The sequence below is a fragment of the Pantherophis guttatus genome, chromosome 3 (genome assembly GCF_059756535.1).
Source record: "Pantherophis guttatus breed Tessera chromosome 3, ASM5975653v1, whole genome shotgun sequence".
NCBI classification, from domain to species: Eukaryota; Metazoa; Chordata; class Lepidosauria; order Squamata; family Colubridae; genus Pantherophis; species Pantherophis guttatus.
Window position 1 is genome coordinate 194,953,716 of NC_142065.1, and position 21,846 is coordinate 194,975,561.

At 33.8% G+C, this 21,846-nt stretch overlaps 1 protein-coding gene across 3 annotated transcripts in view; it reads right to left on the reverse strand.

Moving 5' to 3' along the window:
* CSMD3 (CUB and Sushi multiple domains 3) overlaps positions 1-21,846 on the reverse strand; it is a 695,220-nt gene that overhangs the window by 176,332 nt on the left and 497,042 nt on the right. For all 3 annotated transcript variants that reach the window (XM_034422197.2, XM_034422198.2, XM_034422199.2), the window contains 4 exons: positions 14,779-14,917; positions 9,789-9,976; positions 7,668-7,862; positions 96-212 (listed from right to left, as the gene is read on the reverse strand). In XM_034422197.2, the coding sequence (XP_034278088.1) occupies positions 96-212; positions 7,668-7,862; positions 9,789-9,976; positions 14,779-14,917 (639 nt within the window). The remainder of the gene's footprint in view (positions 1-95; positions 213-7,667; positions 7,863-9,788; positions 9,977-14,778; positions 14,918-21,846) is intronic.

Here is a 21,846-nt window from a genome sequence, read left to right on the forward strand (position 1 = left end):
AAATAAGCATCAGATTAAAGAAAATATATGGAATTTTTAACTACAATATGGTATCAATACAATACAATACATATAAAAAAAAACCTGCTACTTACCAAATTCTTTAGGAACTGCAATCGAGTAAATGCAGTTATGTCCTATGCTATAGTTTTTAGGGTAGTTTGGTGATAAAACCGTTCCTTCAGAACCTGTGGAACGTATTCCACAAGGTGCTACAAAGTAAAAAACAATTTATTTTACAATATGGTAGGAAAAAGTAAAGTTGGCAAATAAGCAAAATAAATGAACTCTACCTTTAAAAATAAATCAATGGATTAAATCACATATTTCATGTAGTTTTTCTCACTTTTGGAGTAAACAAACAAATAATCCCTTTTAAGTATTGCAATACTATTGACAGATTTGGTAACCAGAACAAGGAATGATCTTACAAGTAATCCTCAATTTATGGCTGTCGTAACATTGAATGGTTATTAAACAAATGGTTGAAAGTCAAAGGCTACTGTATTGACTTATTACTGTGGCTATATATAGCAGTATTACTCAACCATGGAAACTTTTAGGTGCATAGAAATCAACTCCCAGAATTCCTCAGCCAGTCACATTGACTGGAGAATTCTGCGAGTTGAAGTCAATGCATCTTAAAGCTGCCTTTAAGACTGCTTAACATTGCTATTCAGAATGCTCTTTTAAGAAGCCCCATCTTTCATACAAGCCTTTCATCACACAATTAGGTTCATATTACAGCCCCAATATCTCTCTCAGGCAAATGTGTCCAAAAGTCCAGGAAATGCTACTGTGATTGAACAAAACAAATAGAACCACATTTTGCTAAGCAATCATCAAAAGCTGCTGCTCAAAGGATTAAGATGTCTCACAGCCTTAGGGTGACCTCTCTAAGTTATCTGTGCTGTATTTATTTTACAAAACACTTTTGTGAAAAATACATCATTGAAAGGAATAGGAGAGGAGGTAGAAGCAAAACCTGAGGTACATACATTTGTATATACATCACATGACAAGCAGTTAAAAAAAATCTCATTCTTTCAACTTGCTCTTGAGATATATATTCTGTATATAAAGTATTTTCTCCTAATGTTTAAGGCCATGTTAAAATTTTCTGTGGCTTCCTTGAATCTCATTTCACTGTTGTAATCATATTTTTGTTTCATATTGACATTTTTTAATGGTTCTTTTGGAATATGGAATTTTTTTAATAGTTTGCCATTATCTTCTTCCAAGGGATGAGAGAGAATGATGGCCCAAGGTCACTCAGCTGGCTTTCATGACTAAAGTAGAACTAGAACTCACTAGAACCTGGTGATTGGCCCAAAGTCACTAAACAGTGACTTTTAGTCACTTTTAGGCTAAAGCAGCACTGTTACTTACAGTCTTCTGTTTGTTATCTATAACTAATACTACACTAAACTGGCTCATTTCTTGAACAGGAAAAAAAATATTTTCTATTTTTGCTGAAGTTTATTTAATCATTCAGTTAAGAATAGAAATTACAAGCACACTTATACCACATCTTCACCCTGAATAAAGCAAGATGGAACGTGAGGGGAAAAAAACCCCACAAAAAAGCCCAAACACCCCAAGTTTTATGGTATTGTATTCAGTTATTTCAAAGCAACTTAAATGGAAAGTCTTACTTCTAGTGAAGCCATAAAAATTGTAATTGGTATTTTAATTATTTAAAGATTTTGATCATAGATCCATTGTGTTGTTTATATTTTATTTTTATTTTGTTTTAATACAAAATGAATGTTAAAAGATCTTAATGAATAAGATCTATTATCTGGATTTTCTATAACAATTGAACAACTTAGAAACTTCATAAAGTTCTCTAAAACTTTACGTGTTTTCAACAATTCCTGAAAAACTCAACTTACAAGGTAACTACCTGTTCTTTTGATAACAACAAAGAGGAAAATCACGTTGCTATCACTGGAAGAAGTTTTAGCTAACAGAATGAGAGGGCAACTAGTTCATCTTTTCAAGTCCACAGCTACATGGTAATTACTCTGGACGACTGTCTGTCTGGAGCAATGGTAGGTTGCCCCCGGTTTGGACCAGTTCGCAAGAACTGGTAGTAACCGGTGGTGGGGTTCCGCCCACCACCCCGGATGTCATCATCGGCGATTTGCGCATGCACAGAAGCAAGGCATGTGCGTGTGCAAAGCAATCGCACATGCGCCAATCCCGTTGTGAACCGGTAGTAAGGTAAGTAGAACCCACCCCTGGTCTGGAGCAATTTTTTTTTTGGCGAGTGGGGGGGGGTCTATGGAGACAGAGTGGAAAGGTGAAGAGGCAGGATAAAGACCAGGAAGTGGCATTACATAATCTAAGGACTACTTGAGTGCAAATGAATTCCATCCCATGAATTTGAATGAACACATATGGAGTACTTAGCAGCAGTGTTTATTTATTCAAATTTATTTGAGAATTTATTTCTATCAAATCTTATAAAGGGTATATATCCAATATATACCGTACTGCAGTTCTTTGTTGCTTAAAACTTATAGTGCTACAGCATTAGAAATCAGTGGATTTGAAATTCAGATTGTGGAACCACAAGACTAAATATTGATTTATTTTCTTCTAATATCCACTACTAAATACCTATTGAATAAAATGTTTAGAATTTAGATACATACAAGGTCATTTATATAAAGTGTAAAATGGGGAAGAGACTAAGAAAGCATTTTCATAAGCATGCATTTTTAAGTGAAGTAAATTTGATATGCAAATTATATTATATTTTTCAACACAACGTCAAAGCAGTACTTTGTGTCAAATTACATATGGAATTTGCAATAAAACTGAACAATAATAAAGCTTTAATTACATTATCTAGTGGCTCAGTCTTATGTGAAAGTATCAATTTCAAATAAAGTTGAGCACAGGAATATTTTAACATAATATTTATTTTATTTCTAACTGCAGCAGAGACGTTTAGCCAGCATAGATGATACAATATTTTATTATGACCACGAAGTACAAATTTATGCAAATTGTCACCCAGTAACATTATTCTTTAAAACATTCTGAACTAAATTGCCTTTTAGTTTTAAATATATTAAATAAACATATTTTGCACATTTGCTAATTCAGTGTTCTATACTCCATTATGTTACAGGCATACAGATTATCTTTTATCCCACATTCTTTCTGTAAATCTGGGAAAAGGTGATTTTGTAGTAGTTGTTGTTCCTCTCTTGTGAGCAGAGGAGTGAACTAAAGAGATATTTTACTCTACACCAGGGCTCTCCAAAATTGGCAACTTTAATCCAGCCTTGAGGAATTCTGGGAATTGAAGTCCACAAGTCATAAAGTTATCAAGTTTGGAAACCCCTGCTCTACATTATTCTAGTGCCACAAGCAAACATTTATTCACCTCCTGTTAATTCATCCATTAAAATCTAAAGGAAGTGGGACGAAAGGATTTGATGGAATGCACTTTTATATCCAGGGAGCTGCATCAGTTATGCATCTTTCTACCCTTTAGATAATTTTGTATACCAAAAGTTTGCATTTTTGTCCAAACACTACAACACAAATGGTTTGATTCAGACAAACTATAAACAAGGGAGGATGAAAGGAATAGATAGAAACTATTTTTGTAGGCACATTTCCCTCATCCATATCTCAATATATACAGTTGTGGTTACTGTTGCAGTTGTTATTATTTGGGAAAAGATAAACTATGATGGTAAATTAATATAGTCTGTTTTGCGTATTAACTATGCTCAAAGAGAAGTCAACAAATTTAATCAGTATTCCTAAAAAAAGCTGGGTTATTCCTTGATGTGGAAAACAAAATCAAAATTATATCAAAGTTATATCAACTCTAACTTTGATTTGACTTGGATTGGCAATAATTGTAACTTATATATTCACATAAAATATATACTTTACAATGAGAATGTATGGTTTTCTCTTAGATGAAGAGTTATAATTCATATTTATAATATTTTCTGCCTAAGAATGCAGGCCATAATCATATTACTAGCAACTGCAAGTATTCTGCAGTTTACAGTTATATTTTTTTATAAGTCTAATGAGGAATACTTTGTGTTTTGTACATATTTGCAAGAATAAATACTTGTCAGCCACTTGTGAGTGGTAGTCTCTCAGAGATAATTCTTCTTCTTTCCCAAAAATAAATAACAAGTGGTAGACTTAATATTAAAAAAGGAAGAAAAATGTATGGCATTTTTGCCTTTGGACTCAGCAAGAATTGCAAAACAATGTAAATTCTTCTTAGCATGAAATGGGTTTTCCACCACACTGAGCAATAAAGTACTAACATAAACAATAAATAATAGTTTCATGAAAAGTAAAACTTATATAGCGTGATTGAAAGTAAGTACACTTGATGACATTGACAAAGAAATTACATGTTATCTTTTGTCCTATGTGAAAAATATAATGTGCAAACCTTAATTATTTTGTTTTTAACAGCTATCATGAAATGTCAAATGATTCAATATATTTATTCGGTTAATATTTGCATTCATTCATGATAGAATAAGACTATGGACTTCCTTTGTGTTACTTTCTTATGAAAAAGGCATCAAGGACATATAAAATAAGGACATTAGCTACAGGCAAACTGGAGAAATGTTTAAAGTACATATGTTTCCTTTTCTTTTCTTAGTTGAATTTAGGGGAAAATACATTTTTTCAAAACTTTATGGTAGGATATTGAATTGATGAAGACAGTATTTGGTTCACTGTACAATTTATGGGTCATGAATTGAAATTTATGGGTCATGAGGATTCAAAGTAAGTACATATCTATCTATCTATCTATCTATCTATCTATCTATCTATCTATCTATCTATCTATCTATCTATCTAACTAGCTATCATTGATTCCTGTCTAGAATCATAGATTATTACTTGGATTCTTTGCAATTCAGCAGCATCACCTGTCCTGCTCATTTAATCAGGGCAATTCTGCCACGTGGAAACCTACTCTTTGTGTTCAGAAGTAAAATGCCAGGTACTTACATAAAAATACAAGTCCAGTGACACCAGAATGTCACAGCACATAAGTCACAGGCTTACAAATTTGCTTAGGAGCAGACAGCAAAAACATCAACCCTTGTAAAATAAGCACAAATGCCAAAATCTCATTTAATCCTATCAAAATGATAAAAGATGATGGATGATCAAGTTTTAGCGATTCTGTAAAAGGACATGCCTATCTTGCTTTGTGTATAATCACATACACAAAGACCAAGGAAATATGAGACTGCAATCAAGGATTCCACAGTTCAACCCCAAGCTACACATACTGTATTATCTTCTATTGAAATCTGAAATACTTCATGAAATGGGAATAGGGAAAGTGTAATCAAACCCCAGGCCAAGATAGCAGAGAAATTGCTAATTGTATTGTAATTCCTGAAGATGAGGCATAGTATATAAGTTGTGGTGGTGCAGTAGGTAGAATGCAATATTGAAAGCTAACTGATTTCTCACTGCTCACTATCAGGAGTTGGATTATGACTGGCTCAAGGTTGACTACATCTTTTATCCTTCTGAGTTCAGTAAAATGAGGACCCAAAGTCATTCTGCTGACTCTGTAAACTATTTACAGGCTATTTAGAGATGTTTGTAAAGCACTATGAAGTAGTATATAAGTCTAAGTGCTATTGCTAACAAAGCAATATTTTGTTATATTGCTACATAACAAAGAGTCAGCCAAGGTTCAGAGGCCCTAGTAAATGAATTGAATTAGCAAAGCTAATATTGCAAAGCTGCAATAAACAATTCCAGAATTAGTTTTTTCCCCCCAGAAAGCAAATATAGAAAGCTTTCTATATTAGAGTTCACCTCGTCCCACATTCCCCTTAGTCTTCCTTTTATTATTCTCAGTATAGTATTGCAGTATCCCTTGATGTTTAATTCTTAATCCTGACAGTCTCCAAGAGCTCATGATTTTTGCCAAAGAAATTGGTGTGGACTTTTGAGTCAGGCTTTTTGAGATAGTTCTTCTTCAATTTCTGTACTGGACCATGGCTTCCCAGATGCAGTAGTTTCATGGGTATCATTTACTCATCCTCATCTTCCAAGAAAAAGCCATCAGAAGGGGCCATAGAAGCAAAATCAATATTTGTGCAATATTGCCCAGAGCTAGAAATAAATTGCTGACCTCTTGTGATAAATTAACTAGACTCACTTGTCTTTATTTAATAGTATTTTTGCTCTATAAGAAAAGCAATACCAATCACAGCACAGTACAAACTACCATCAATACCACAGTGTTAAAATAATAAATTTTAAAAAATGTAATTCCTACACCACCATAATTTACATCAGTGAGCAATGCTGTGAAATTAAAAATGCTTCCTTCATAAAGGCCCAAAGAAAAATAAGTGTTTTAAGGCCTTTTTAGAATCTCAGCCCATACCTTAAATGTACTTTAAAAAGGAATCTTGTCCAAACAATATGAGTAAGAGAAAATAAACGGTACTTTTGCAAGGGAGCTTTAAAGCTTTCAATCTAGCTATTTGTTTCCAAAATTAATCACAGTAACCATTAAGATAAACGATTTTAAACTGAATTTCATAAGGATAGGCCCTTTCCTGCCTAAAATATACATAGATTTATAAAAATGTTTGAATGGATACCAACAGGTGCTGATAGTATTCATGCTTTGCCACTGATTCATGTCCCAATTGACCTTATTTCATAAAATCCAACCATTCAAACTGAACAAAAAATGTATCAGCTAACAAAGATATAATACCTAACTAAAGGTCGTTTCAGAACTTCAATCCTTTTGAGTTATGAAATACAATGAAATGAAATGGTACATAATGATTCTTTGAGTTCTGATATATAATGAAATAATTTTAGTGTTCAAGTAATCATCGTGGGCAGCATGTTGAAAAATTGCTTAGATAGTTGGTACAATGCAAAATCCATTTCTTTAGGTTTCTCATGATAGTAAACTTCTGATGACTGACCACTCTAAGTGTTATCTACTAAAAATTCTCAGATAAAGCATAACATTGTCTGAGGCCTAGTTCCATTGGATGACCAGCTTTAGAGTATTTTGTGATGTGATAGCTTGAATTCCAGTGAGAACACTGACATTCATCTGACATCAGGGTTGTTAATGTTTTTCCAGAAAATATCTACAATTATTTTCTTGTTCTCCCACCCCTCTGTCTCATCTGTGTTCTTGTTATTTGAGACAGCATTCCAGATGACTGAATAGAAAACAGGAGAAGAATACTTTGGTGTTGCATTCATAAGAACCAGTGGTGAGCTGGTTCAGACCGGTTTGGGCAAATCGGTAGTTCTGACCAGCTGCTGGGCCCTCCCACGCACCCTAGCGCTATCACGTCCTATATAATCACCAGTTTTTCAATACCACGTGCACTCACATTTTTGGTTCTGGTTGTTACAGTATGTGACTCCCACCTCTTATAAGAACCACTCTGATGCAATACATACCAGCATGTGAAAATAACAAACAAAGGAGAAAAACAATACTTCATGTGAATCTCTATGTAAGTCATACATTTCCTTATGCACCCATAAAAGCATCACCATCATTCATGGATGGATAGGTAGGTGGGTGGGTGGGTGGGTGAGTGAGTGAGTGAGTGAGTAAACAAATACTAAAATTCTTCTCAAAATCTTACCATGACAAGTAGGTAAGGCTCTGTTCCATCCAGGTCTTCCATCATCTCCCATGATACAAGTAAGTGTAGAGTATCCTTGAAGAACATAGCCAGCATCACAATAATATGTGACTGTTGATCCTAGTTTATAATCCATTCCAAGTCTTGTACCATTCATGATATTCCCAGGATCAAAGCATGACTCACGTAACTTGGCTTTAATTTGAGCAAAGGGAAAAGACAACACTGCTGTTAGAACACAACATTTGCGGTAATTTACTGAATTTTTAAAATATGGCATACCCATACGAGACAACCAGCAAAACAATTATAAGCATCATTTCTTTTTCAAAGTACACGTTATGCCATCAGGTAATCCAAAATAATCTTTGCAAAGAAAGACGTCAAAAGCATCTTAAATCTTTATTTCCCTTGTGCTAAACAAGATTAAGATGCTCTAATGACTTCCTTTTCTCTCAACACCAATTTTGCTTTAAACATAAAACAAAAACACAAAGTAATCAAAATTCTTACAAAGGTTAGCGTGTTTCATTCTTTTTTCTTTCCCGTCATTTTTTTCCTATGATTTCTAACAGAAAAACTGATACTGTGGGGCAGCATGAGATTCAGACTGATAAAAGCAATGTTGTGGCGTTTTAATGCTTGTCTCTTTTCTATCTGTGTTTTGAGACTACAGACAAGTGGTGAAATGTAAAATTTGTTACTACTGGTTCTGTGGGCATGGTTTGGTGGGGGGTAATATGACTGAGTGGGCGTGGCCAACTTTTTTTTTTTTTTACTTTTAAAACCATTTTTTCTACAACCTCTTCGGCTGAAGAAGTTGCAAAAAAATACTTTTAAAAGCCTCTGACGAGCCCAGCTGACTTGCCTGATCGGCAGAGGCTTTTCTTTTTTTTTAAAGCCTCTGACAATCCCAGCTGACTTGCCTGATTGGCAGAGGCTTTGTTTCTACTTTTAAAAGCATTTTTTCAGCCAAAGAGGTTGTAGAAAAAATGCTTTTAAAAATAAAATAAAAAGCCTCTGATGATTGCGCAGCTCAGCTGGGCATGGGGGTAGGGAGGGATTTTTGCTACCGTTTCTCTGAACCACCCGCCACCATTGCTAATGGATTGGGCAATCCGGTCCAAACTGGGAGCATTTCATCCCTGCTATAGACCACACACAAGAATCAGAATTTGCAGCACAATGTTATAACACTGTGACATTCTTTTGTCACAATACTAAAAACAGTGAGGTCCTGAGGATGTCACCACACTATGATGTTTTTAAAATCAAAGAGCTTTTTTTATAAGTACTGTGTTTCCCCCAAAATAAGACCAGGTCTTATTTTAATTCTTGCTCCAAAAGACACATTTAAATCTTATTTTCCGGTTAGGTTTTATATTCAGGGAAATATAGTACTAAATGCATGCATCTGGCTTAAGTGGGGATTATTTTGGGGGTAGTGCTTATATTACGAGTATCCTGAAAAATCATGCTAAGGCTTATTTTCCAGTTGGGTCTTATTTTTGGGGAAACAGGTTAGTCCTTGTTTTACAACTACTTGCTTAAAGACTGTTGGGAGTTACAACAGACCCACAAAAAGTACTTATAACCTAATTTCGGAGTTCCAGTGGCTGCAACCGTATGATCTTATTTTCAATATTTAGGCATTAGCTCACATTTACAGTCATTTGCAGGTTCCTATAGTCATATGACCATAATTTTTGGCATATTTTGCTGGTTTCTGCTGTTTATGTCTGGTTTCCAGGCAAAAAATGCTGATTCGGTAAAACAGATTTGCTTAATAACCATTGCATTCACATAATGTTCATAAAATAGTGCATGGTCAGATGGTGACCTACTTAATAACCACAATAATTTATGACCATCATTCCAGCCTCAATTTGTCATATGTTGAGGACTGCCTGTAACCATTTAATGTAAGTACCATAAGTAAGCAATGTAAGTAAGCAATCATTTCACATAAAATAAGAATTAAACAAGTCACAAATAAAAAGGTAGATAAGCAAAATGACTTGATGCTTGACTTAATGCAAATAGGAACTGTAAAGGAGTTATGCTGGACCAAATGTTCCAACATCTATGACCCACATTAACACAAGAGTTACAGTTACATACCTTTATATTCCAAATGGAACCCAGTAAAACTAACAGATCCATCACTTCGAAAAGCCAGATGCATTGAGTTTGAACTGCTTTCTATTCTCTCTGGCAATTTGCTATCTTGAAAACTTCCAATTAATGGGCTATTGCTGTCTGGCCCATCATAGATATAGAGAAAGTCATAATTTGGTTCTATGCTGAAGCTGTAAAATATTAAAAAATAAAATAAAATAAACATATCACATTAGATCAAAATATTGCTTGTGCAATAATTCATGTAGACCACTGGCACTATGGAAATAAGTCTTAACTATACTTAATACTTAGTCTTAAGTATTCACCATTGTTATTGGTTCTATCCTAACACTTCATCATTAAGTGTTGTACCTTATGATTCTTGACAAATGTATCTTTTCTTTTATGTACACCGAGAGAGTATGCACCAAGACAAATTCCTTGTGTGTCCAATCACACTTGGCCAATAAAAAATTCTATTCTATTCTATTCTATTCTATTCTATTCTATTCTATTCTATTCTATTCTATTCTATTCTATTCCAATTTTTAGTGTAACTATAAACATGAATTCAAACCATTATATATAATTACTCTCTTCTAAATGCCAATATGCAGCAACCTTATATTTGCTTGGATATCTTAATAAGGAAAAAACTCTCCAGTTGCGCTGAAAATATATTAAAAATGCTTGTCAGATTTTATTCTTTTATTTATAAATAGGATGTTTATCATTTGTATAATCTTTTGAATATCAGTTGGAGAGAACCGCTGAGAACCAGTGTGGTTTAGGTTTAGCTACGAGAAAATCTGAAGAAGGATAACTTATGTCCATCATCTTCAGCTCCCAAAGGAAAGTGGGGATATGGATTGAATAAATATCCACATAATTTCCTTTGAACGTTGGCATAAAAATGTGGGTTTCCTTCCAAAATATGCATTTGATTGTTGTTGTTGTTGTTGTTTTGGTTTTTGGAGAGTAGAAAAGTAATAATTAAAGCATCAGATAGAAAATTAAAACATGATTAATTTTTCTTTCTTTCTTACAAAATTATGCATTTTTGGGCATCTTTTTAATCATCATCATTTCATTTTTCTTCCATCATAAAATTTGAGGTGACCTTTTTGTTAGCTTTTTTCTGTTCAAAAATACTTCATCCTTTTCATCCTTTGTAGATCCGAAAAGGCACTATGGTTAATAGATTTGCTTTGTTTGATCTCCAACTTTGTTTTAGATCCTGGACTATCTTTGAGAATTTGAACAAACAACATTTAATAACTAAGAAAGCATTGTTCACCTAAGCCTTGGTGGTATGTAAATATGTGGTTTATAAAATGGACTCTTAATCTGACGATGACATTTCCCTTTTAATTTCATACATTCATCTCTTCCAAAAGCTGTAAACTTATTTTAGTAGAGGAGCCAAAGATACAGATTGTCTGCATTAAACCTTTATGAACTGGATTATGTAACATCATAAATACTCAGCATGATTCATATTGCTTCCTTCTTATTCACCTGTTCCTGTTCAGCATGGCATTCATTTCCGGTATCATTGCCCACAAGGAACAGACAGAAGCAGCTTTTCATGTCATATAATATGCAACATGATACAGATATTTCTTGACATACAGCCATTGATTTACTGACCATTCAAAGTTACAATGGCCCTGAAAAAAGTGACTTGTGACTGTTTTTCACACTTACAACTCTTGTAGCATCCCCATGGTCATGTGATCAAAAGTCACCCCCGCTTGGCAATTAGCATGCATTTATAACCGTTGCAATATCTTGGGGTCATGTGATCACATTGTGTTTGCATTTCCTGCATCAGATGAGAAAAGCACATCTTTCTCCTTCTGTCCTAGTCACTTTTTACAGAGCACAATTGAGAACATTTTAACAAACTGTATCATAGTTTGGTTTGGTGGCAGCAGTGCCTCCGATAGAAAGTCCATACAGAGAATGGTAAGGACAGCTGAGAAGATTATGGGAAGCTCGCTTCCTGTTATTCAGGATACTGCTTAGATGCGCTATGTGCTTAGAGCTGAAAGCATTGTTAGAGACCCCCCACACTCACTTTACGGTCTGTTTCTGTTGCTCCCCTCTGGGAAGAGGTTTTGAAGTATTTCTAGCAGGACTACACAATTTTATAACAGCTTTGTTCCCTATCCATCTGGCAATCTCGCAAAATTTATTTTTCTTGCCATGTACATGTATACATCCGAACTAGACTGTGTTGTTTCTCTGTGTCATATAATATATGTGGGTATATGCATATTTATTTATTTATTTATTTATTTATTTATTTATTTATTTATTTATTTATTTACTTATTTATTTAGTCATGTTAATGTGGTGTATATTGGAGGTGGTGACCCTTTGAGAATGAAATTTCCTTTTAATGTATGCCAATAGTGTCCATTCAGAGTAACAATACAGTCTAAGTTTACCTTTTGAACCTTCTGACAAACAAAGTCAAGAGGAAAGCCAGATTCATTTAACAACTGTGTTACTAGCTTAATAACTACAGTGATTTACTTAACAACTGTGGCTAGAAAGGTTGTAAAATGGGGCAAAACTCATTTAGAAACTTTCTTGCTTAGCAATTGAAATTTTGGGCTGAAATTATGATCATAAGTGGAAGATTACCTGTATTCAAATTCAATGTGTTTCTTACAATCATCAATCATCAACTACAATTTCTGCAACATAGCATTGGATATTGGAAGGAAGGATTACACTAAAATTATTATTTAAGAGCCAGAACGAGAAGCACAAATTCTGTATTCACACCATAGATGCACTTCAGAAGACAACAAGGAAGAAGGTTTCTCAGAAATCTGGCTGATCCAATTCACTCCTAAAACTACAAATAGTAAATATGTCTTCTATTTTCACTAAATCTGTTTTACAAATAAACCTATATTACATAAACAATTACTAATTACTCTTTTTCCCTAAAAATAAGACATCCCCCAATAATAACCACAATTGGGCTTTTGAGCGTATGAGCTAAAATAAATCCCTTCTAAAAATAAGCCCTCCTCAAAAATATTTAAACACATGCACATGGTTCCCGCCATTTCCTCTGGTTTCCTCCATGTGCTCCAAAATAATAAGACCTCCCGAAAATAAGGCCAGGCGCTTATTTTGGGGTTAAAAAAAATATAAGACAGGGTCTTATTTTCGGGGAAACACGGTACTATAAAAGAGAAGGGATAATTTTACCAAGTAACATTCTTAAAAATAAAAACAAAACAAAGAAACCCCCTCTTAATCCTAATCCTATTTATAGTAGTAAGGTAAACCTGTTTTGCCTCCCACAAGAAGGGTAACACTTATTAACAAGGTGATTGACTTTATTTTTAAATTGGCTGTACACTGCCCTGAGTCCTTCGGGAGAAGGGCGGTATAGAAATAAAATTATTATTATTATTATTATTATTATTATTATTATTATTATTATTATTATTATTTAATTATACCCACCCCCTACCTGGCACCATGCTTCTCTTTGAGGCTACAGTATGTTCTTCTTTCAAATTTACCAGTTGACACTACAATTTCTTAGAAGTGGGGAAAACTATGTTTCTTGTGTTAATATTGTAGTATAAGTAAAGGGTACATTAACCTTGATTATTTTACTCTTTAAACTTGCCTAATAGTGGAAAACCCAGAACACCTACATCCAAAGAGCTGAATGACGCTATTGAGGATTGCAAATAGGAATCCAGGTTAACTGAAGTCAATTTCCATGAACTCACCACTTCTCTAATAACATTTTTTTTTTGTAGAGTATTGTTCATTAGATACATTTTTCTATATGCTACATCAGGCAGATGGATATCTTCTAAACTCATGTCATAATTAAGGAACTTCTGGAAAGCAATTGAATGCCTATTGCCACTTGTCTAACAGTCTTAGATCTAAATCTTTCAAATTTCCCCAAGGCTTCATCAAAACAACAAAACAATATATTTACAAGTAATATTTCACATATAAAATGTCCGAAATTCTCTAAACAGGCAAATCATTAAGTGTCAGTTTTGGCATCTTATTGGTTTAAAGATTTTCCCAAGATACCTAACATTCTCATAATAGCTGTTCAATTCTATTTTTTTTTTTATGGCTTGGCTGACTTTTATTGATTGGCATAATTCATTCCCTGCACTATTTCTGGGCACATTAATTGTATTGCCTTATTCTTTTAATTGGATATTGCTCAGGGAATTTAAACTAAAGGGCAGATAAGAAATATAATAAGAAATGAAATAATGTTTAAGTAAACAAATAAATAAAACAAATACTTTTCCCCAGTTGATGTAGTTGTGTTCTAGGCTATTCATTTTTGCCTTGCTATAGATTATTTAATATTGATGGAACAATAAATATTCATACCAGGATATAAAAAACCGCAGAAAAGCTTTAATTTTGACGCTTAGATTTATTGCTATCGATGAATTTTCTAGGCTGCCTAGAAATAGTTGACAAACGAACGGGGTAGAAATATATTGATACAATCATTCTCCAAGTTCTGAAGTCAAAGTAGTCTTAATGTATAATTCTAAATTTTTCGAGCAAATATCTCAATAGGTGTATTGATAATAACTGAGACAAAATTTTCTGATAACCTCATTAAATGTGTTACTCTGGAAGATAACAGTGCTTGGTTTTGAAAAGCAGTTATCTTATCAGGCTTACCAAACAAAAAAACAAAACAGATGTCTATGGAGATTCTCAGTCATCCAGGACATGGTTGTCCCAGAGATGCTTTTTCAAAAGGCAACTGGACTTTCTTTGTTTTTCCTTGAAGATATTTTGTTTCACATCCAAGAATCTTCTTCAGTTCTGGAGTTCTTGGATGAGAAGCGAAACGTCTTCAAGGAAAATCAAAGAAAGTCAAGTTGCCTTTTGAAGAAGCACCCTTTGGAAAACAAAGACATCTTCAATAAATATATTATTGAAATTTTACTAAGCAGTTACTTACCTAATAAAAGCTAATGATATTACATAGTCATTATTAACAGTAATAGTCCAGTCACAGTCTCTGCTATGGGGATAAGGATGTGGGAAATTTGGCGAAAGAATAAAACCTGATGATCCCGTCAGATTGCCTCCACAAGGTGCTGTGAATGAATTAAACAAAGAATATAAAAAAGGCAATTGCATCATACAATATAAAGAATGAACAATAAGCAAAGTAAAAAAAAATAAATCTTTGGGTTATAGAAAAACACAAGCTAATTTATTCTATTTTTTTTAGTACCTCTAAATTAAAAGGCATTCTGGTCAAAGAAACAGGAAGGGAGTCACCTCTTAAGGATACATTCATGCTTTTGAGCTATATTTCTGTTGCCTTAAACTTTTGTTTGGAAAGTGCTACTCTGAATAAACCATGTGAATATTGAATTATAGAAAAAGAACTAGCATTTAATAATGGATATAAATACTGTAAAGATAGGTTAGGAGCAAGATGCAAAAAAAGTACATTTGACAGCAAACATAAGAATGACATTGCGTATTAAAGCAGAGTTTATTACTAATATAATTTTCTTATATAACTAAAAGTCCTAGAAGCTGTAGTTGCAACAAATTTTGAAAACTTGTATATTTTTTTGTTTATACAATATTGGATTTGTATATTTCTCTTATTATTATTTTTTTATGTTCTTCCCCATATGTTTTATGTTCTACATTTTTCTTATTAGTTGTATGGATAAACAGATCTATGAATAATTCACATTTGAAATTATTTTTATTTGCTTAGTTTGGCAGAGGGGAGCCCATTTATGATAACATGATTTATGCAAATATCCGTTTACTTTTATTATTAAAAAGGAAGACACATTTTATAATCCAATGCTGATAGACTAGGAGAGATTAGTTTCAAGAGAGAAATCTTTAAGGTGAGTCATCATCATCATCATCACTATTGTTTGTTATTTCTCTGATTCCTTTGTCAACAATACTGAACAAGTTAAATTATTAAATATGAAAAACATCTGCCAGGCTATCTCCCCTCCTTTACATGCATAACCTGAAGCTTAATGGAAAAATACCACCTGAAACAGAATCACTATTAAACACTCTATGTATATAAAGTCAAGATATTACAATGGAGTTTGGACTGGACAACGTGCTACCCACATCATCAATAGGGGGAAAAATAGTGAAAACTGGATGAATCAAGATGCCTATGGAAATAACATCAAGAGTCTGAATGAAAATTATCACTACAAATAGCTGGTCATCCTTCAAGCTGACAAAATCAAGGGCACTGGAGTCAAGAAAAAGGTTAGAAGTGAATACATTGTAAGATTGAAGAAGAGCTTAAAATCCAAAGTCAGTGGGGAAATATTGATTTGGCCAAGTGTGATTAGATACACAAGGGATTTGCCTCCAGTGCTGAAGCGTTCATGCAAACTAACAGAATATTGATAATCACCATAACAATATTATCAATAAGAGGGTGGAGTAAGAAAAATAATAAGTAGGATAAATAATACTGCTACATATGAAAAAATACATAGATATTAGAAAGTACTGTGAGAATTAGATGTTCAGCAGAGTGATGGAATGAGAGAAAAATCTGTCTCTGTGTCCAGTTGTTTTGGCCTGCAATGCTCTGTAGGAGTCGAAACAGTTTATATCCAGAATGTGAGGGTTCTGCAGATATCTTCTCAACTGCCCTTCTGACCCATGCAATATATGTGTGTGTGTCTGTGTGTGTGTGTGTGCGTGTGTGTGTGTGTGTGTGTCCTGGATCATTAACAATATCTGAAGGATATTGAAGAAGAAAATGCATAGAAATTGCTGCAACATGAAAACTTATCTGCATACAGGAGAGATAAAGTTATAAAGTTAATGAAGATTAGAAAAGGGATCTGGCAAGGCAGAGTATATGACTAGTACACACACACACACACACACACACACACCAGGCCAAGCAGATAACAATAAGACTTGGCAATGACTAAGAGCAGGAAAATTGAAGAAAAAAGGCCAAGCCTTATGAACAAATGCATACAAAGCCAGAACTGAGAAGATAGCAACTGACAGAAAATGCTTCCTCTGCAAAGAAGCTGAAGGAACTATAGACCACCCAACCAGCTACTGCAAGAATATCACATAGACTAACAATGGAATGGAACAATAATGGTTCATAGGAATGTATGTAAGAAATACTGCTTGCCAGCAAGCAAGAACTTATGGGATCACAAAATTAATAAAGTAATAGAAAATGAAGACGCTAATATGCTCTGGGATTTTAGAATTCAAACAGACAAATACCAGCCACATAACACCAGACTTAAAATCTTCAATAAGAAAGACAAAGAAGTTCAGAAAGTGGCAACACCTGGAAACAACAGAATAGAAGAGAAAAAAAATGGAAAAAGTAACAAAATACAAAGCACTGCAAATAGAAGTAGAACATCTTTGACAAAATTAGGCAAATATAGTCCCTATAGTAATAGGCTCCTTGAATGCAATCCCGAAACATCTGAAGCACCACTTGAATCCCAATGGCATTGACAAAATCACCATCAGTCAAGTGAAAATTTTCCATTAGTCAATTACAAAAGGTGACACTGCTTAGGTCTACTCAGATACTACACTGACACATTATGATGTCCTAAATTGTTGGGAAGAACATGATACGAACACTAGCTAAAGATCTGGCAACTATGATTTTTCCTCCTGTATGGGTAACAATAATAATCATGGATTACAGCATAGACATAGTTAGATATAGCAAAAGGTTACAAATGAAGGTTATGATTCCACAATGCAAACTCAGACCAGTATATACTTATATACAATATTGGGATCAAAGTATGTTAAATGGTGTTTGCATTGTGATGTCAATACACATGTAATATATTGTCAGTGTCATCGTGTTTAGGAACAGATTCCCATACATTCCAGCCTTTGGCAATTACAGCCATTTACACTACTGGGAAATCTGATTTAAATAAGGTTTATTTCTGAGTAGATATGCAAAAGATTACAGTCCTAAGTCTAGGTTCCTCTTCCCATAATAAAATATTTCTGTTTTGGTGTTCAAAGACCTTAAAGACTGCTATTAAAAACATACTGTAACCCTAATGTGATAGAACCACTCTAACACAAAGTTAACCTTAAATAAGAATTAACCTTAAATAAGAATTAAGCAACGATTGCAAAATTAGAATTTGAATAATGGTATTATTAATGGTATTATTGAATAAAAATATGTAGCAATGAAATTCTAGAATTAAACAGTGGGAGATTAGATAATGAAAGAATATATTTTAATGTAAACATGTGTATTAGTAGAATTATATGGATTGAAGGATCAGAAAGAACAGGAATAGCTGTACTTTAAATGTATAAACGATTGTGATTGGTACTAGAAGTGTATACTGAGACACTGAATAATGAAAGAATGAAGGATGAAATTTTGATATAAATCGATGTGAAAAGTTAATTAAGGGAAATATGAATTAAAAAACCATATCTTTGAATATTTTGCGAGATGGGAAAGAAAAAAAGTTAAAATAGGATAGAAATAAGAGGGGAATAATAGTATATATATGTTTGTTTGTTTGTTTGTGTGTGTGTGTGTGTGTGTGTGTGTGTGTGTATGAAGATATATGAAAGAACAAAACGAAGGTTTAGAACTGAAGGGTGATAATAAAAGATATTGTGTTTATTTGTAATTTTTTTTAAAAAAAAATTGATTTATATGCCGCCCTTCTCCGAAGACTCAGGGCGGCTTACAATGTGCTCAGCAATAGCCTTCATCCTTTTGTATATTTATACAAAGTCAGCTTATTGCCCCCACAAACTGGGTCCTCATTTCACCTACCTTAGAAAGGATGGAAGGCTGAGTCAACCTTGAGCCTTGGCGAGATTCGAACCCTGCAGTAATTGCAGGCAGCTGGTCTTAATAAACAGCTTAATAACAGGGTGCCTTAAACCCTGCTTCCTTCCTTGTTTGGACAATTCCTGATCATTCCAGAAATTTATATAAAAAGAGGATTCATCATATCGTGATCTTTTAAATGTTAACAAAAAAAATAATAATATTATGGGAGCATAAAAAAGCATAAACTAGTGATTTGTGATCAAAAGAAATAACTCATATAATATATATAATTAACATGACAAGTCAACTGCAATTAAATCACCATAATTATAACTCCAATCAAGCCATTTTAAGATTGATGTAAACTTGTAAGGCATTTTGTATGGGAATTAGCACAAAGCATTGATTTTATGGACCCTTTGAGCAAAATATGAGTTTAGGAAAAGCTAAAAAAATGCTATGTCATCACAAACTCTGTCTGAGCCAAGACATTCTTGATGCAGTAGCATCCACAGGAGCTTTCTGTTTTTATCAGAAGGAGGAAAATGACACTCCACACCGAGAGTACAACATTACAGTGCTCATACTGAAGGGCTTAGGTCATGAGCCCACGATGTTGCTATCATATTTTTTGCCTCCAGTTAATAGGCTTATTCTGTAGTTGGCAAGAATAAAAAAAAAAGTCCTTTAGCAGCCATTTTAAGTAGGATTTATGAACCAGGAAATGGATCATATCCATACTCTTCTCAGGTTAATTCGTTGTTCAAATATGTCCATTAACCTTCTTTCTTATCAACTTTTGGTTCTCTTTCAAGTGTGTGAATGGTTATTGTTTGTTTTGTTTTTACCTACTCTAGAATGGTTCCCTGGTGGCCAGGATTTGTATTATTCCGGATAAATTGATATTGTCTTCATAACTTTGAATGACCAGTTGTTGAATAAAAGTTTACAGCAGTTACTAGGATATTAGAAATACTGCAAATTGAGAACAGAGGGACCTCTGAAGCAGGGGTGAAATCCCAGGTTGTGACAGGTCCTGGAGAACTGGTAGCAGAAATTTTGAGTAGTTCAGAAAACTGGTAACGGAAATTTTGAGTAGTTCGGAGAACTGGCAAATACTGCTGGCCCCAGATTGGGGTGGGAATGGAGATTTTGCAGTATCCTTCCCCTGCCATGCCCACAAAGCCATGCCCACAGAACTGGTAGTAAGAAAATTTGAATTTCACCACTGCTCTGAAGTACCTTTGAAGTGAAAGAACTACTGAGTAAGCTCTGGAAGCATAGACAAATAAGGCCTTTTATTAACAGTGCCACCCATTTCCTGTTTATTTTTTTTTCAACCACACAAGCATGGTAGATAGAATGTGAAATGATTTAATTTTCTATCCTCCATTGCTGATCTTAATGCTGTTATTATTAACTGTGGATATAACTACAAATCTGTCAACTTGGGTACACAAATTAATTCTTTACTCTTTACTCTTATACTAAAAAATGGATCTGATACATACTGACTTAAAACATGTTCTTATTATAATGATAATCACTTGTGTGAGACATGTGGTTTAATTCTTTCTTTCTGAATATATATATATATATATCGCCTAAAATTGCTTGTCATTTGCATTTAAAATGAATTTCGCTTTGGCACAAAGTTCATATAATTAATGTCTCAATTTCTGCTGATTTATTTCAGGAAAAAAAAATCACAATAAAACAACCTACTTCTGCTTTTGCATCATTTTGATTTTCCCTAATGGACTTCAAAGTTACATTAAATGTTCATCTCAGAATTTAGCAAGATTTTTAATTAACAATAAAAGACAATGATGCAAACATATCCTAAGAAACTATTCCTGATGCAGATGGCAACCAACTAGGCAGTAAAAGTATCTTAAAGTACTCAAGTACTAATACATTCTAACTTTCAGCAATTAAATAATTATATGGATTTCTTCTTGTCTTTTTTAAATTTAGCAGTTAAAGTCTTTGTCCAATGCTGTTATTTAAACACATGCCAAGGTATAGATATGGATTATTGTATTTTTCCCATCATTGCAGAAAATAAGGCTGTTTACCATTTTGCAACATCCAAAAACATTCTCCAACTAATTAATTCTAATAAAACAAACATTTAAATCCCTAAAAATAACTGTCCTAAAATTTTGTTTATCTTTTTAGCTAATACTTTTCCGTGAATTTTTATTAACACAAACAAATTTAATATTTATTTATTTATTTATTTATTTATTTATTTATTTATTTATTTATTGCAATTTATATGCCGCCCTTCTCCCGAAGGACTCAGGGCTGCTTACAAAGAATAAAATTCAACAATTTAAATTTAAATGTAAATTAAAATCCAGTTAAAATTAATTAAAATTATTACAATGTAAAAGCCCCTAGACGGGTCAGTCCAATTGATGAAAAAGCCATGTCTTCAGTTCACGGCGGAAGGAGAGGAGGTCGGGGGCTGTCCTAAGCCGGGTGGGCAAACCATTCCAGAGGGTCGGCGCTCCCACAGAGAACGCTCTCCCCCTGGGGGCCGCCAGCCGACATTGTCTAGCTGACAGCACCCTGAATTTGAAAAAATAAAAATTTAGAATGCAAAAGTATTTCAACAACAATGAACACTCTATTTAGATGACAGGTGATGGAAGATAGATAGATAGATAGATAGATAGATAGATAGATAGATAGATAGATAGATAGATGATAAATAGATAAATAGACAGACAGACAGACAGACAGACAAACAGACACTCTCTTTGCTATAAGGAGACCTGACCATAAAGCGAGGACAATAATTCTCTGCATTTCCCTTATTAGAAAATAGGTATCTGTTTCAGATGCTCCCCAGAATTTCTGCACCTACTTCCTGAGATGTTTAAGGGAGGAGGGGGGACATCAGAAGGCCAAATATGCAACGGTCATCCTCTAAATTTTTGGATCTCCTTCTTAATCCTAATGCAAATAAAAGCTACAATGACACTATGAAATTATTTAATCAATTTGCTGGGAGGCAGTAGGGAAGAGGTCTGCCAAAGCAGACTAAACACAAAGAAAAACCAGGGAGATGGTAAGGCAGAATGCTTTGTTCATTTATTTTGAAAAAAAAAAATGTATTTGAATTTTTCATTGTAAGAGTTACAATGCATTAAAGTAACCCAACAGGGCCAGACAATTTTCATTATGCCCACTATTCAT